Here is a 15,888-nt window from a genome sequence, read left to right as displayed (position 1 = left end):
CTATATTTTAGCCATGTGACTGTAATCTTCATCACCACATCTCTCCCCACACTGCAAGGGTTAAATGTTTGCTTTTGCTTAGGGGATGAGGAATATGGAGTAATAGTTACCTTACTCCTGCTCCAGAAGGCACCCTATGTGACCAGTGCAGCAAAGCCTCCTCTCTAAGGCGCTCTTGGCGGTGGGTAGCACCCCTGCATTCTCTACATACAATCCAAAGAGAAATAGGAGCGAGGCGCTGGATTTAGATCCTCAACCAAAAAAAACATGTCCTGAATTAAGCAAAAGAGCTTTGGATCAGCAGCTCTACATTAAATGGGGGAACCCCAAACTGACAGGGGTTACCCAAATCAATATGTTTTTCAAAAGTTTAACCAGAAATAGATGCCAAATAAAAAGTCCAAAAATTATTTTATTGATTCTGTGGAAGGCAAACAGGAACTACAAAATGCATCTAACATGTTTCGGGGCCAAACAATCCCTCTCCATCAGGGCCACAAAAATACTTAAAGTTTAGCAATACACGTGGGACCCATTCATTCAAAACCTTGATAAAATAAAATCCGAGCAACGTTTACGAAACAATTCACAGAGTATCCACTAGAGTAAAAACTCAGATAGAAATGACGACATCTAAGTACAAGATGAAGAAATAAGTATAAAATCTGCTGAGTTACATATTACAAAATATATGCAATACCTGCATAACACCTCTGGGGGCGTATGTCTGTGATCTTATAACTTTACACAACTATAAGAAATCATTTCAGCAACATATATTTGTAGGCTATATTTAGATAGCTAAACATCTATGCTAACTATAGAAACTGTTTGGTATACTAATCATCAAGGGGGGGTGGAAAGAGTCAAAATCAGGGGCCACAACATTTGAGCACGCCCCAGATAAATATATACATTCCTATATAGCAAAACATATCAAATCCACAACTCTGCCCTGGCTAGATCTCAAACCTTGTATCAAAGTATCACCCTAACCGTCCCCTCCGCTCTTCCAAAGACCTCCTGCTTTTTAGCTCCCTCGTCACCTCTTTCCATGCTATTTACCCCAACCTGTTCATCTATCTCCTACTCTGACTGCCTTTAAGCAATCCCTAAAGACTCATTTTTTCAGGGAAGCCTATCCCGCCTCAAACTAGCCACTGAGCCATCACGTTCTCAAACAACTCATCCCCTCACAGCTCCCTCCTTGTGTATCACTGGCCCTTCCCCTTTAGATTGTAAGCCCTGACGGACAGGGCCCTCCTTACCATCTTGTCTTATATTGTTTGTAACTGTAATGTCTTCCGTATATTGTCAAGCACCACACAAACTGTTGGAGGTATATAAATTCTCTATAATAATAATATCACAGGTATGAAGCTGAAAAATTAAAACATCAGCACTGTCAGAAATAATGATAAAATACATAGTAAAAAATGCGTTGGCTGCCTTTTGTTTTTCCTGCTTGTCACTGATGGAATAAAAGAATGTTTGGACTCTCAGAATGTTTGTTTGGTGCTCTTGGCCTTGCATTGTATGTGATGATGCCAAGAGTCTTCCCACAGCCCTGAAGTGTCAGGGAGAAAAAGAGAACTCCAAAGCCATCTGGAGCAGAGGTTAATGTAGGTAATGCATTATTTTCATCTCCCCCTAGACTTGCCTTGCTGTGCCTGTGTGTTTGTGGAGACACACACAGCTTGCTAGCACACATAAGGGTGGCCCCATAGCAAAGGAGCCACCCTAAAACAGGCTATCAGCGCCAGTGCTCAGTGGACCATCTGATTCTGTAGGAATCTAAAAATTTTAAACATAAAAGAGCGGCATCCATTGTAAGTGATTTTATCGGCATTGAAAATAGCTAAAAAACCTCTTGCGTTTAATGTCACTTGAATGAACATTTAACCCTTGCAGACTAAGTGGAGCCCCCAAGCAAGTTTTTTTTCCCGCCCAGAGTTCAACCTTAATTTAAAATACTTTTTTCAAAAAAAGCTATCCTTATTCTGGTGCGTTAGCTTTGCAAATTGAGCCTATAGTGCAGAACAAGATACAGTATGTTAAGTCAATAATAAGAAGAGATCAGCTGCAGTGAGACCACAGGCAATAATTGTGACTGGTGCTTTGTCCCTTCCCTGACTATTTTGGTCATAGCTTCCAGAGTTCAGCTGCTTCATAAAATATCTTGTGGATGCCAGTGGTTAGATATCTCTACCAGAATGCCCAGTTAATTCTTTGGCCAAATAAATGATGGTGCCACACTGACCCCCTGAATTCTCTAAAATGCAGATTAGGCAAATAACTGGGGAGTCCAACTGCAAAAGAGTACATTTGTATATTGCCTTGAGGAAGGGGATTGCAATGTTAAATGTATGATGCTGGCAGGTGATTCAATCCATCAGTGCACATCCACAGCAAAAAATATCAAATTAGGATTGAGTTGCTCTTAAAAGTAGGGTTATTTTGACAAGTAAAGAACATCTAATGGCTAGGAGAACTGTAAAGTAACAGCACTCTTCAGGACACAGTTGGAAGATACATGCAATTAAAATAGGTCCTCTTCTAGCATGCAGACATCTATGATAGCTGAGGACTGTTTTATTAGAACTAACCCTCCCCCCCCCAGAGAACTCACAGTAGTCACAAGATATTTCATATGTTTGCTAAGAGCTGTATGAAAAGCCCAATCTGCCTTTCCCCAAAGGTAGTCAACATTTACTGATGCAAAACAACAGATCATTTAAGCACTAATATGTTTTCAGTGTATTCTGACATGATTTTTATGTGATGATGGTTCTACTGTTGTTGATACTCATTAAGTTCAGGTATGATAATTCTTAGGTTCAGGTTTGGAGGTTAAGCTTACTTTAAGGGCTAGGTATAAGGGTTAAATTAAGATTAGGATTAATTTGGGTTGAGAATAAGGCTCAAGGGGTTAGTTTTACATGTTACATTGAGGTCAAGAGTAAATTGTGTACCTATTATTGGGTTTTTAAAAGTTATTTTTTGGGGGTATAAATTAATTGATGCAGAAATTGGCACACAATAAACAACCACGTTGATTCACCAAAACAGTTCAGTACTTCATATGAACTTATACTTGTATGCCATAATATACATGGGAGGTAAATGATTTCTACCCCCTCTGGGTAAAACTGTTTACAGTCTGCCCAGTGCGCTCAGCATTAGAGAAAAGCACTTAGTATTAATCTAAAGTTTGGTTACCTTCTTCTGCGTTGGAAGAGTTATGTTGAGGTTGCAGACAGCGGTCTGTGGCAGGCCTTTTGTTGTCTTTGGCTCTTTCAAAAAGGACAAGCGACCACACGGTTCTTGGCTGGGGTCTCTTACCTGCAAATGGAGTTTGAAATTAGATGTCAAGAAATATCCAATAATAAAGTTAAATTGATTTAAACACTTTGAAAGCATAGTGACTATTTAGTTTATAGGACATTTTCTTCTCTCTGGGAAAGTAGTAAACATCACATCTTCACCTTATAGTGTATGTAGCATTATGGTTGAAGGAACATACAAGCCATTTCTCTGGATTATAGGAAGAATCTGTTAAAAAGGTGTTTTTCCTACCCAAGCATTAACTTCTGATCAATTTGAAGCACATTTCCATAAGTGATTCAATGCTTGATGCTCAGATATGCATGTCATTCTATTGTACTCATTTACATATGAGCGAGGTGCTGTTGCTCAATGCTCAGAAAAATTACAGGAGCCTCTTTGGGGCATGAGCAGGCATATTGACCCCCAACAGACTTCAATTGATTTTGCACCTAACAACCATCTCCTCCTCCTAGTAATTAGCTTTCCATTTTCTAAAAAAAAATACTGAGGCCTGAAAACTGGTGAATAACACGTATACATATATGGATGTAGTCTTAAAGATAGGTAGGCAGGTTTATACTTTTCTTAAAAGCAACTCTGGGATTCTAGACCAGCTGCAACCTAATTTTATTTACAGGTCTAATCCCTGAAATATAACAGAACTTATATAGTGTTATTGGGGATAAATGAGGAAATCTGTGTTTAATCTTGGGATACCCCTATAAGTGTTTTTCCTGCTACGATAAAAGACAACTTAACTTTTGGTGAAGTGTCCTATAGTTCCCCCATGAGTCTGAGTGCAGTAACAGAATACTTTCAACCCTAATAAAGCAATGCTCACCCATTGCCTAGGCCAATGTTGCACAGTCTTTGCATGGAAAACCTCCAGTCAGCTCCTCTACACACTGCACACTCTGCAAGAAGGCAACCATGAGTATGGCCATCCCTTACAAAAGAATGGGGCAGCAGTGTACAAGAACAGTGTGAAGAGGAGCCACTGAAGGCTTTTATTGTGAAGGATGTGCAATGTCAAACAGGGATGCATAGTGAACATCACTGGATTGGGGCCAAAGGTAAGTATGTCACCTAATGGGATGCATTCAAGGTAGTGGGGGGATTTAATTAAAGGACAACTTCACCAAATATAAAGTTGCCCTTTAAAAAAAACATTTCCTTTTCAAATTAAGGACAAAGTAAAAGGTTTACTTGGTTTCCCTCTCCCTAGCAGCATATACTCGCTATCTCACTCCCCCCGCCATTACCTTTTGCTGCTGGCACTTTCAGGTAAGGGTGAGTGTTAGTGCCCTTCAATTCCTTTCCCATAGCCACAACAGTAAGTAAGAAGAAATTCCTCCAAAGGTGGCAAAATCCCTGTTGGTCAGAACTAGTTTCCCCATTTGAAAATTTCATATATAGTTCTGTTCTGATGACAACCCAAAATTTAGGATTCTCTTTCACCTTAACTTTCAGTGATAATGGTCACCTGGACAAATAGAGGGTGAATCTCTGTAACAGGGACACAGACAGCAAAAAAAAAACAGACAGCTGGGGATTCCTGTCATATCGATCTGGATCTACTTGATTGCGTGTCCTAAGACTACAAAGATTGTAAGTTTGTTGTGCTATACCTTGCTATGCCTTATTTATTTGTTATTTCTTATTTGATTCACTTTTTTGAGTTTCCTCAGGGCCTGTGTGCCTATGTTTTCACACATTGTTATCTTTATTTGTTTTACTATTTTTCAAAATAACCAAATAAAACATGTATTGCATTGATAAACCAGACAGGTGCTCTAAACCCTCTCCACACTATCCCCATCTCAAGAAAAATAAGGTAATGGATAGTATTCTCCATTACCTGTTTTAGATATACACATAGTATGTAAGAGATATAAGATTGATATAATAGGGCTCATTCATTCCAGTTCACACGCTAAAACAGTCCATTTTAGTGTGTTGGCTGGTGTCCATTTTGTGCCACCAGTGCCCTACGTTGTTACAACACAAAGCACTGTTTACCTTCTTTTTTTTTAAACATTATTGAAATTTTTAAGTGACATGTCATTCATTTATATTCACCACAGCTTAGCTGCAGTGTGGTGACCAGAGCCGACATGAGGTAAGGTGCGAAAAAGCTTTAAGTTAAACAGTTTATCAAAACTTGAGAAACGACTCAAGTCTCCTGTCTGTAGTAGGCAACCCATAAGGTATACATTATAACAGTGGGATACAATGTAGATTTGCTATACCTTAACAGAAAACGGTAGTCTATTTTCTTTAAAAGCATAGAAATTGAATACAAGCTGTTGTCCTCCTTTAGTTAGTGGAGCTAGATTTCCGTAGCAATCAACGTGGATTGTCTTTCCTTCTAGAACCTATGTGGGTGAGAAAACAAAAAAAAAATAACGTTAATTGCACACACAATGAATCTTTTTTGCATAAATTGTAACGGTCAACATGTCCCATTCCGTGAAGAAAAGTTTTGTAGAAACATAGCACTGGGTTTTGCCAAAAAGTAACTATAAACAGCAAGGTTTCACTTTTGTTTAAAAGGCGTAAAAAGTACAATAGTGTGCCAATGATGGAGGGTGGTGGCGCTATTTGCAGACATCTATGGCACTTACAATAGTGATAAGGTGTAGAAATCCACCCAGCTAAATAACTCTCCCCATACGAAGGCCTGGACAGAGGATATATGGCACAATCATGAAGAATCTATAGACACATGAATGTTCCCGAACACAGTGCTAACGGGTGGTGGATTGCGCAAATATTCTTTTAGGTATGTGAGAACCCTAAATCTGATTAGTTTCTATGGGTTGCTGATCTTTGCACACAACCACCAAAGACTGAATAAGCCTAAAAGAGTTTTCTGACACTGTGTTTCCCTAACTTAAATCATACAGTAAACTAACCATGGAGATCTAAGAATGTACCTCAATGTCTTTACTTCTAGCAACTTCTTCGAAGTTTTCTTGCTGTTCCAGAGTTTTGTCCACTTTGTCATCAGTCATACAGAAGCAACGCAGGCGGGCTTCTACGGGGTCGTTCAGTTTAGCAAAAACAACAAACTTGGCCATGTAAGGAACACATATCAACTCTCGGTAAAGTTGTGTCGCTAGGCTTACTGTTTCAGGGATTTGATGGCAGTCACCCAGCCAAAATCTACAGGATAAAAATAGATATAAGGATATATTCAATATGTATAAAACACAGTTCTGAACACAGCAAACAAAAAAAGCCTCCTTTGCCAATAAAACAGTATGTCATGATATTTATATTATAAGTGACCATGATACTTTTGGCAGATATCATATCCAGCACTGAGGGGGGCTAGCAAGCTTGATACTGCTGTAGACAAGGTGGCTATATGGATTTACATATTTGTCTGTGCTATATTGAGGAATCGTGGATACATAGCTTGTCATACACACAGAAAGGCTCTGCCTACTATTCATTACAAGAACATTTTGAAAAGCAACCGAAAGATGTAAGTCATTTTTGTAAGCATGCAGTTGCTTTCACTCTCCATAGAGGAGAAATAGTTATATCTGCAAAATGATTTTCAATTCTGGCTAAATGATCTTGAAATTTACACATTTCTGCCACAATGCATAGAAAGGAGTTCCCTTTAGTGTCTAATGGTTGAGTCATAGGCTGGTGTCACAGTGGCATTTCTGTGCAATGTGTTTCCAGCGGTAGAATAGGTGCACCAGCATCTTACCCTAGTTGGTGTTGCTGCTGCAGAATCTGGTGCACTAGTGAGCAGACATTGATAGAGCTATTCCATACAAAAGAGAAGTTCTCTTAGTGATCCTGTGGCTGGCAAGTTGTTGCCAGCACCAGGATTGCTTGTGTGAAATGGCCCTTACAACTTTCTGTCCCTCCCTCTTGATAGGACAGAGGTGATGATCCTAATTCATTGTCCAGTGAGTAGGCTGGAGGCAGAAAAATGGCACTGGGAGCTGTACTGCTAAACCAGGAAATCGCTGTGGTGGAGGTGCGCAAATTACAAGAATAACTGACACGAGTTGCAGGTAAAACAGTAATCATATATACTCAATGTCAATTTTGTTGTCTGACCAGAGTTTCACTTTAACGCTCTCTTCAACATTTGTAATTCATTAAATAAATACAAGAAGAATTTTACGTTTATTTAACATTACAATCTAAAAATGGAAAACGTACATTTTTTGAATAGTTTTTCTTAAAATGTCCCCTCCATTTCAGCGGCAGAGCATGCGTGGGTTGTCCCCCCATTTAGGGGGGGGGGCGTTGGGGGGGGGGGGGGGGCGGTGTTTCAGGGGGCGGCTGTCCCTGGTGCCAAATTTTTGGGCTGCTGCAGGCAGGGCCAGGGCACTGGGGGTGTGTGTCTCTATGCTGGGTGTCTCTTCTCATCTGCACGCTGCTGTGAGCAGAGAAGAGACAGCCCTGCTCTCTATACGTTACATACACCTGAGCCCTGTTCTCCATTCATTACATACAACTGAGCCTTGCCTCCCCTGAATTTGGTTTATACTAATGGGAATTGGTCTTCTTGCACTACTGGTTGCGTCTTGGTGGGGGGCTGTCTGTGAAGGGGTATTTTTTTGTCTCTTCTTTTACTTTATTACCTTCCTGTACTTTGCTATCTACAATCTCTCCTTTCTCTTTTGGTTTCTGCACCCTGCTTCCTTGTTATTGTCCTACTCTCGAGTCATAGAGCATGATATTTTAAGGAATTCTGTTGTTCCCTCAATTTTGTTTGCCTTTGGAAGCAGGCCATAAAAAACAAATTTTTACTTTCCATATGCTTGCTTCGTACTAGTTCTACTGGATGCCTGTTTTTACAATAACTATATTGTTGCTTTTATCCATTTGTATATTGCTTTCTTTTTTTGGTGGTGCTTTGTTTCTTCATCTTCTGTTGTCTCCATTCTGTTATTGTATTGTTAAAATGTAAAATAAAGAATTTATATTGTACTTGTGGAAGGGACTCAGGGAGTGCTAACGGTCCACAACTCAAGCTACCCCACTGCTCCTCTTTGCACATTTTATACTCGCTTGTTCTCACTCCTTGGAGCTCTGTACTGCGTCCAAACTGGAAGGAAGACAGCAGTGCCTGAAGAAGTCTCCCACTCAGGCTCTTCTTAATCTTCATTCATTTTTATGGAGAGACCATCTATTATGCGTTCCAAGAACAGCCTGGCCGGAAAAATTCTGCAGAGGTGGATGTGTTGCTCATAACACTTCAAAAAACTCTAAAATGGGAGGACCTATGGGCGTCTTTTAAAGAGAAACTGTACTCAATATACAGTTATTCTATAATTATTATTTACAGAGGAAGTCTAGCTAACACACCACAAGTAAACTTAAAAAAAATGAGGAAATAAAAATACACCAGTCAGATTCTGTCACTGATCCAGCACAGTATAGAAAATAAAAAATAAAACCCTTAACGGTTGCCATAGAGGAAATCTTTTTTTCTGCTTCAGTTTTTGTAAATGAACGACTAGTGTATACAACTTACCTGGCAGATACATTTGTTGTAAAAGAGACACAGTCACTGACAAAGGTCAAAGGCGTAGTCCCTGTAATATCCTCCCACTGAGCTGGAGACGTCCCACCTGTGGAAGAGCCCCAGAGTGAACATGAATAGTTAGTACTGGACATATAGCTTAAGCTGCACCTAATCATAAAATTTGACTAAACATTTCCTCTCTATGTAGTAATATTTTGACGCGTAAAAAAAATAGTTCCATTAGTTTTCCTGCAAAATAGCCAAACGTGTGATAAAATCCTACATTTTGAAAATAAAGAAATGGATCCCTATCATTTCTAGCTCACAAGGTGCCTTCGCTGTGGAGATGCATCTTGTGAGATTGAGGACAGACAGCTTCCCTCCCATTATTCTGTCCATCCAATCCATTTGGTATAAACCAGCGAATGATTGTCTATGTTATAGGTCCACCCAGGAAAAGAAGCATTATTTACTCTTAGACTTCATGTCCACTTTTGCTTCATATCACCTCACAGGATTCCTATTCTTAGAATAACTTCCAACTAAAGGATTGTCTGGAATGAGTTAAATTTAAAAGCATGAGGATCTAATAAGCAGGAAGGATATCTGAGATAAGGCTAAAACTCAAGCAACATTATGTCTCTGCACATTGACTCAACTTTATGAAAGGTGTTTTGGTTTAATTGGATATGGTTATCCAACCATAAAATGTGGAGCTCTATCAAACATGGTTTTTAAAAACATTAAGTGTCATCACACCTCGCAATCAGATTCCAGCTTCTAGGAATCAAATACATTTTTTAATGAAATCTCATCTCTGAATGGATATTTGAGAACAGAAGTGTTCAGTGCCTTACATTTGTTTATACAATGATGGAGATTTATTTCCACACCTACCCGTAATACTGCACAGTAGCCTCAAACTTGGGGTGGTGTCTCCTTTATAGCCATTGCTTACACCTTCACCAGATGGGGGTGGTACTGGAATCGTCATAGTTATTGGTTTGTGGAATTTCCGTCTTCTTGGTTCAACTGTCACAATGGGGCTGAATGTTGCTTTGTTTCCAATTACTTTCTTGACAAGTTCATCGGGTACCGGCTGTGCCTGTAATGTATTAATGTTTTAAATAATTAATTGTAGCCACCTAGCATCATCTAATGACTCAACAATATAACAGCTATTGTTTCAGGATTTTCCATCAACTCAAATGTCATTTGTCCTAAGTATTATGGAATGTATTGGGTAGCTGTACCCATTTGTATGTGGCCAAGAAGAACAAAACCATATTCTGCATGCTAATGCTGAGCTATATTCAAATAGCACCCCATTACAATTTAGAACAGAGCTCAAATCTAAAGTATTTAACTTTCTATTGAAATAAAGCTAAATCTACAATATTTATTTCTGTGAAGGTAATTGTGATGCATCATACCAAGCATTATTTTGGGAACCTACAATATGAAAATCTCAGGGGGCTGCACTGTAAGTATAGTTCCATGGAGGCCCGCAAAGCAAAATTTCAAAATGATTTGGGGTTCCAAACATCCTCTATTCGATAGCAACAAATGCATTTTCCAAAGCTACTACAACTCTTTCCCTAATTCCTTTGCAGTCTGGACCTACAGAACATATCTATCATAGGTTTCATTTTGAACACCCTAAGTATATGAAGCTCAAAATTGCATACATGTTTTCAATTTACCTGAAGGCCCACTCGAATTTTTTTAGTCAGTGCCCCCTCTGGGAAGGATGCTTGAACAAGTGGGACCGTTGTACTCCTCAGAACACCACCTTCAGGTCCAATCTGGTTACTCTCTTGCTTTATCCGAGACACAACAGCAAAGTATTGAGGGAAATCCTTGGTAACAATTCTGCATATCCTTTTTTTCTCCAATTCTTCTGCACAGTCCAGTTCTAAAAAGTAAACATTTGTAACAAATTAGGCTCATATCCAAAAGGATAAGTGTTACATAGAGTGTATACCTAGCCAGTAGACTTTTTAGCAGTTTGTGAGAATGACCAAGCTCCTGCATCTGTGTTACAGCCATCCTGGCTAGACCCTTTTTAGCAGTGATTGCAAATCAAAGCATACAGTGACAGGTTTTCTAAAAGGAGTTTTCATCTGCTTTAAGAAGTGTTTAAAATTACTTTGCCATATCAGGGGAAGACACCAATAATTGGGGCTGAATACTTGTATAGCATATTGTTAAAGAGGGAGTCTTTGTAGGGAGACAGTATAGTGCCATTAAGAATGCTGTACACAAATGTATCCACAAGGTGGAACCATAACACCCTCTTTTACACATTGATTTTATGTTTTTTGTTAAATATGCTATATAACCAGGCATCTAAATTAGAATTCATAATCTTAATAGTAGCATGGAGGCATGAGGGAGCGCACTAGGCAGAGCTTATATTTTAAAGATTTCTGTCTAGTGTTAGTAGTGAATATTATTATTATACGGATAGACCTGCCATATTTATCTAAGTTGCATTTATTCTCTTTTGACTACATTTCTTAGACTATTGGTACCCATATTATATAGGCGTTATATGGAAAACCCCTTTTATGCACCATTCACACATTTCTGTACAATAGCTGTTTTCACAGATCCTCACATACAGGAGATGCATCAGCATCCAGGCCACGCACACTACTAGACATTATATTACAGTATATTGAGGACTATATGTACGGGACTTTTGTGCTAAGGGTCAAGGATCAAAGAAGTTGATTCCAAAATACAGCACTTTCACTCGTTGGTATTTTTAAGGTAAGGACTTTATTAAACAATTTTGAAAACATATTTTAATACCAAAGAAATTGGGGTACACAAAGCCCCAACAACCACAACACACAGGTTGCGAGTTTGTTGGTAATATTTACTTTTACATTTGCCTGGTTCAGCCTAAATTCTAAACACCAATTGGTTTTATGTCATAAATATTTCATGTATGTTTATGACAGCGAGTGTCATTTTCATTGATAATATTGATATTTTAAGGGGTTATTTTAAGCACATTTTATCCTGAAAATATATTAAATGTATATTAAATGTCTTATTGTTGTCTATGTTTATTAATATCTATTACTATCTATTACTATCTTAAACCAAAAATGTTATATACATATAACACTGATCTTTAATAGCCTTGTGAGCGACTTGTTAGAAGATAGAGTATGTCTATAATGGAATCTAAGCTAACATTATTATACCTTTCTATTTTTATAAAATAATTCGTTGGTAGGAGTTCTGGCCCATTGTGCCCCATGTGCATATTTCCATGGCACCTTATCCATTACAGTAGGGCATTACAGTCTTGTAATCTTGCTTGTTCAAATTTGCAAAATGATTTTTGCTTGGAAATTCCTTGAAATATATTTATCTCATTAAAAATCCTATTTCATGCCTCCCACGTCAGTCCTCTATGCTGGCATAGCTGCATAGGACTGGTGTCACACCTGCTATCAATTACCATTATTTCAGGATCACCAACAACTGCAGAAAAAATATGTCTGTGAAGGTTCTCATTCATCCAGGTCATGGCATATATGTAAAAAATAAGTCAAGGCAACGTCTTCAAGTTGCCTTGACTTATTTTTTACAGATGCAGAAAAAATAGTTACCTGCTTCCATTTGTCTGTTCATCACTGGCCAGATGAGCAAGGGGCTGCTTCTCCAGTGACAGAAACCATGCAGAATTTGTCACCAGCAATGGAGAGACATCCAGCTCATCCAGCCAATGAGGGAGTGGCACATGAAAGAGGTAAGTATTTATCTATGTATTTCTCTACCACTGTATAGTGAGCTTGTCGCTAGTGAGTATTGCTCACATGACATGGCCCTATATTACTAAAATAAATACATAAAAAAGAGGATTGTTTCACTCAAATACACATCCAATAAGTAATGGTTGGCTTTCCACAATGTATATTTAAATGAATGTGTCTAAGATGTAAGTTTACAAAGTAGTATGCTTTATCAGAATTACTGATGACGGGGGCTGCAGGATCAGCTTCTACAAGCTGCAACCCACACCTATGCTATACAGCATTGGATCTTTGTTGTAGGTTTACCTTTTCCTGTTTCTACAGTATAGATAAAGACCGCAGCTGTCCCCATACAATGAATAGGGAAGGCAGGTGCATTGGCGTCTCATCGGCTGCCATTGTTCCCACTGAGAGCAGACCCTGAAGGCAGGCTTAGCTCAGGAAATGGAAGATGGAAAGTGTTTACATAGAGACATGCAACCAAAGCCATCTGTCATTCGTAAAGAATTTCACAAGTAAATAACAATGGTTACAGAAACATTTTCATGTATATACTATATATATTAAATACTAAACAATGTATTTTTATTAAGGTGATCCTAACAGAAATAAATGTCTTGTTTTTAACCCAGAAAAATATTTTAATAACAGAAAAGCTTCAGTGGCTTTAAAGTAGGGATGCACCGATATCAAGTACTGTACTCGGTACAAGTACAGATACTTTTCGAGCTCCAAGACTAGACTAGAGAAAAATTCAAAAGTTAGGAGGCAGCTGTCATTTGTAAGGAGCACACGGAGCTCCTGGGATTTGTACATCTCTGTTTTAATGTATGATTTGTTTTTTTATAACTATCTATAAGGGATGCACCAATACCATTTTTGCAAGTACAAGTACTGATACTTGTCCAAGTACTCACAGATACAAGTACTGATACATTTTTATTTATTGCCATGTGACAGTACAGACTAATAATTTCAGGACAGTGGTGGAGTGCCAGAGCCCGGTCCCAGCTGCAACCGCTGCAACCCTGGTAGTTCTCGTGAAAATGCCAAGTATCTGCACTGGTATCTGAAAAGTATCGGTGCATCACTACTTTAAAGTGGAGCTCTGGTCACCATACATAGTAAATTTAGATGGAACCTGTAAGAACTAATGCTAAGTAGGTAATCACAGATAGCAATTTCTCTAGAGTCTAAGGGCAATCAGATTATGCCTAAATATCCAACCACCCTCTGCACTGCATTAAAAGTAACCACACAGGATTTCAACAAGCATAGTTTTACAGGAGTAGTGTCCATAAGTAAAACCACTGTAAAAAACAACAACATTTTGGGTTCAACATGATCCTCTCTGAAGCCAGAGCTGCAATGTCCAACCACCCTTATTACTCTATGGGTGACTTAGGCCACTGCGCATACTCACATGTGCATAGACAGCAGGAAAGCAGGAAAATATATTTTCAGCAGATGGTTCATTTACTACTAAATGACCACCACTTAATATCTATGAATGTAGTATGAGTTACAATTAACCTAAACATAATGTCTATTAATAACTATTTACATCATTTAAACATTTCATTAACTATACTTGACGAAAAACTGAAAAATGAAAATGTACACACTGCACTGGGTCTGCAGCATACCGTCTCCTGCACATAACACTGTGCTTCCGAGGAGGAGGGGGAAAGATGTGACTTGAACAAAAGAGCACTCTAGTTGCATCACTATCCCCTCTCCACTATTGCCCATTCACAAAATGTCTTTCGTGGCATTCTGTGATTCATGTGAACAAGTGGACTTAGTAAATAAGGAAAGGAATCAGTCTGTATCTTTTTTAGAAGATGGAGCATGACACAGCACTGAACAGTGAGTGAAATCAATACATTAAATCATGTTATATGCCTTGTCTGGGGATGTGTAATTTTACCATTTGAATGCAAAGAACGTGTCACATAGAAGGATTTTATAATGAAAAAGCCAACTGTGCTCCTTTACGTAGAAGTGATCTATGTAGATGTGAATCCCAATCCCTTCTACACACCTCCAAACATTTTAGGTATCATAGCTTATTATGGTTTCATGGGGGCATGCAACTTTACAGCTTGGCATATTTGGTATCTATTTACTCGACACAGTCTCATCTTTCTTATTTTGCATAACATTGGAGATTATATTGTGTGCACAAACAATTAATTTGAATGTACGTCTTACTGAAAATAGAGATAACAAAATTGCAACTTTTGATACTAGAGTTACTCTCCTTTCAGAAAATCTATATTGTTTTAGAGGGTTTTACATAATTTGTGAAAACACACTTAAGAGTTTATGATGTGTATGTGGTTCTAACAGCCATACAGAGCTGTGTGCAGCACCCATCCTCTCCAAAACAGCGTGTCATAGCTGTCAATGGAGAAGGTGGGCATATACACAGCATAGTTCCCACCAACTTCCCATGACGTTAGCATTCCTGCACTAAGAAAAACACAGAGAAAGCAATTTCTGATAAAGGAAGCTGCCTGGTTGTTTCTGGCTTTTAATGCTTCTTGAGACACTGACCCAGAGGAAGCACACAGATCAGAAAAGTGAAAAGCTCCTAATCTGGATACTTGTTCCAGGTCAGTGACTCAGAAATCACTGAAGCAATTGGATGACCATGACAGCTAGAAAACTAGTATTCTAGTGGAGAGATCATCAATAACAACATCCATCTTTCCTTAGGGCAGCCTTCCTTTATTGTAGGGTAGATGCAAATACAAATATTTTTTGGTTTCTGGTGTGCTAATTTGCATATTAACATCCATTCCAGCTTTAGAATAGGAGACAAAATAACTAAAATTTACAAATTTTAAAAAGTAATACAATTAGAAAATAAAGAAAGGTGTTTGCTTAAGACAGAGCTCTCTTGCAATTTTGTAGTGTTTGACAGAAGGGAGAGATACATGTGAGAAGTCATGAAAGTAAGTAACAAGAGTGATACACTTGAGATGTTGCACTTGTAAATTGAGTTGGTTAAACTAAGTTGTACAAGGCTGTGTAATTCTACGTGAGAATACAGAAATATGCTTTCTGTGTGGTTGTTAGTCAGAGCAGGGACTGACACTTAGAGACACTTAGCAACTCTTAAAGCCCAATTGAACTCTCTGTTTCAATGAGCTAAATGCATTCCAAATGCATAAAAACATGGTTTGCTTCCTTTCGAAGCAGCAACAGCCCGAGTAGAAAAGCCTGTCCCCTGTCAGCATGCTGCTGCTAGCTTTTGCAGAGGTCTGCCACAACCCCTGCAGA

The 15,888-nt window shown here is 38.6% G+C and overlaps 1 protein-coding gene across 1 annotated transcript in view; it reads right to left on the bottom strand.

Moving 5' to 3' along the window:
* ANK3 (ankyrin 3) overlaps positions 1–15,888 on the bottom strand; it is a 260,705-nt gene that overhangs the window by 40,633 nt on the left and 204,184 nt on the right. Inside the window, exons 29-34 of the mRNA XM_018576669.1 lie at positions 10,531–10,742; positions 9,725–9,932; positions 8,837–8,933; positions 6,264–6,492; positions 5,577–5,702; positions 3,220–3,342 (exon numbers count right to left, since the gene is read on the bottom strand). Of these exons, the coding sequence (XP_018432171.1) occupies positions 3,220–3,342; positions 5,577–5,702; positions 6,264–6,492; positions 8,837–8,933; positions 9,725–9,932; positions 10,531–10,742 (995 nt within the window). The remainder of the gene's footprint in view (positions 1–3,219; positions 3,343–5,576; positions 5,703–6,263; positions 6,493–8,836; positions 8,934–9,724; positions 9,933–10,530; positions 10,743–15,888) is intronic.

This window comes from Nanorana parkeri, unplaced genomic scaffold (assembly GCF_000935625.1).
Source record: "Nanorana parkeri isolate BGI_ZX_2015 unplaced genomic scaffold, ASM93562v1 scaffold73, whole genome shotgun sequence".
In the NCBI taxonomy this organism is placed as follows: Eukaryota; Metazoa; Chordata; class Amphibia; order Anura; family Dicroglossidae; genus Nanorana; species Nanorana parkeri.
The sequence above is the reverse complement of the archived record's forward strand: the minus strand, read 5'-3'. Positions and strand labels throughout refer to the sequence as shown.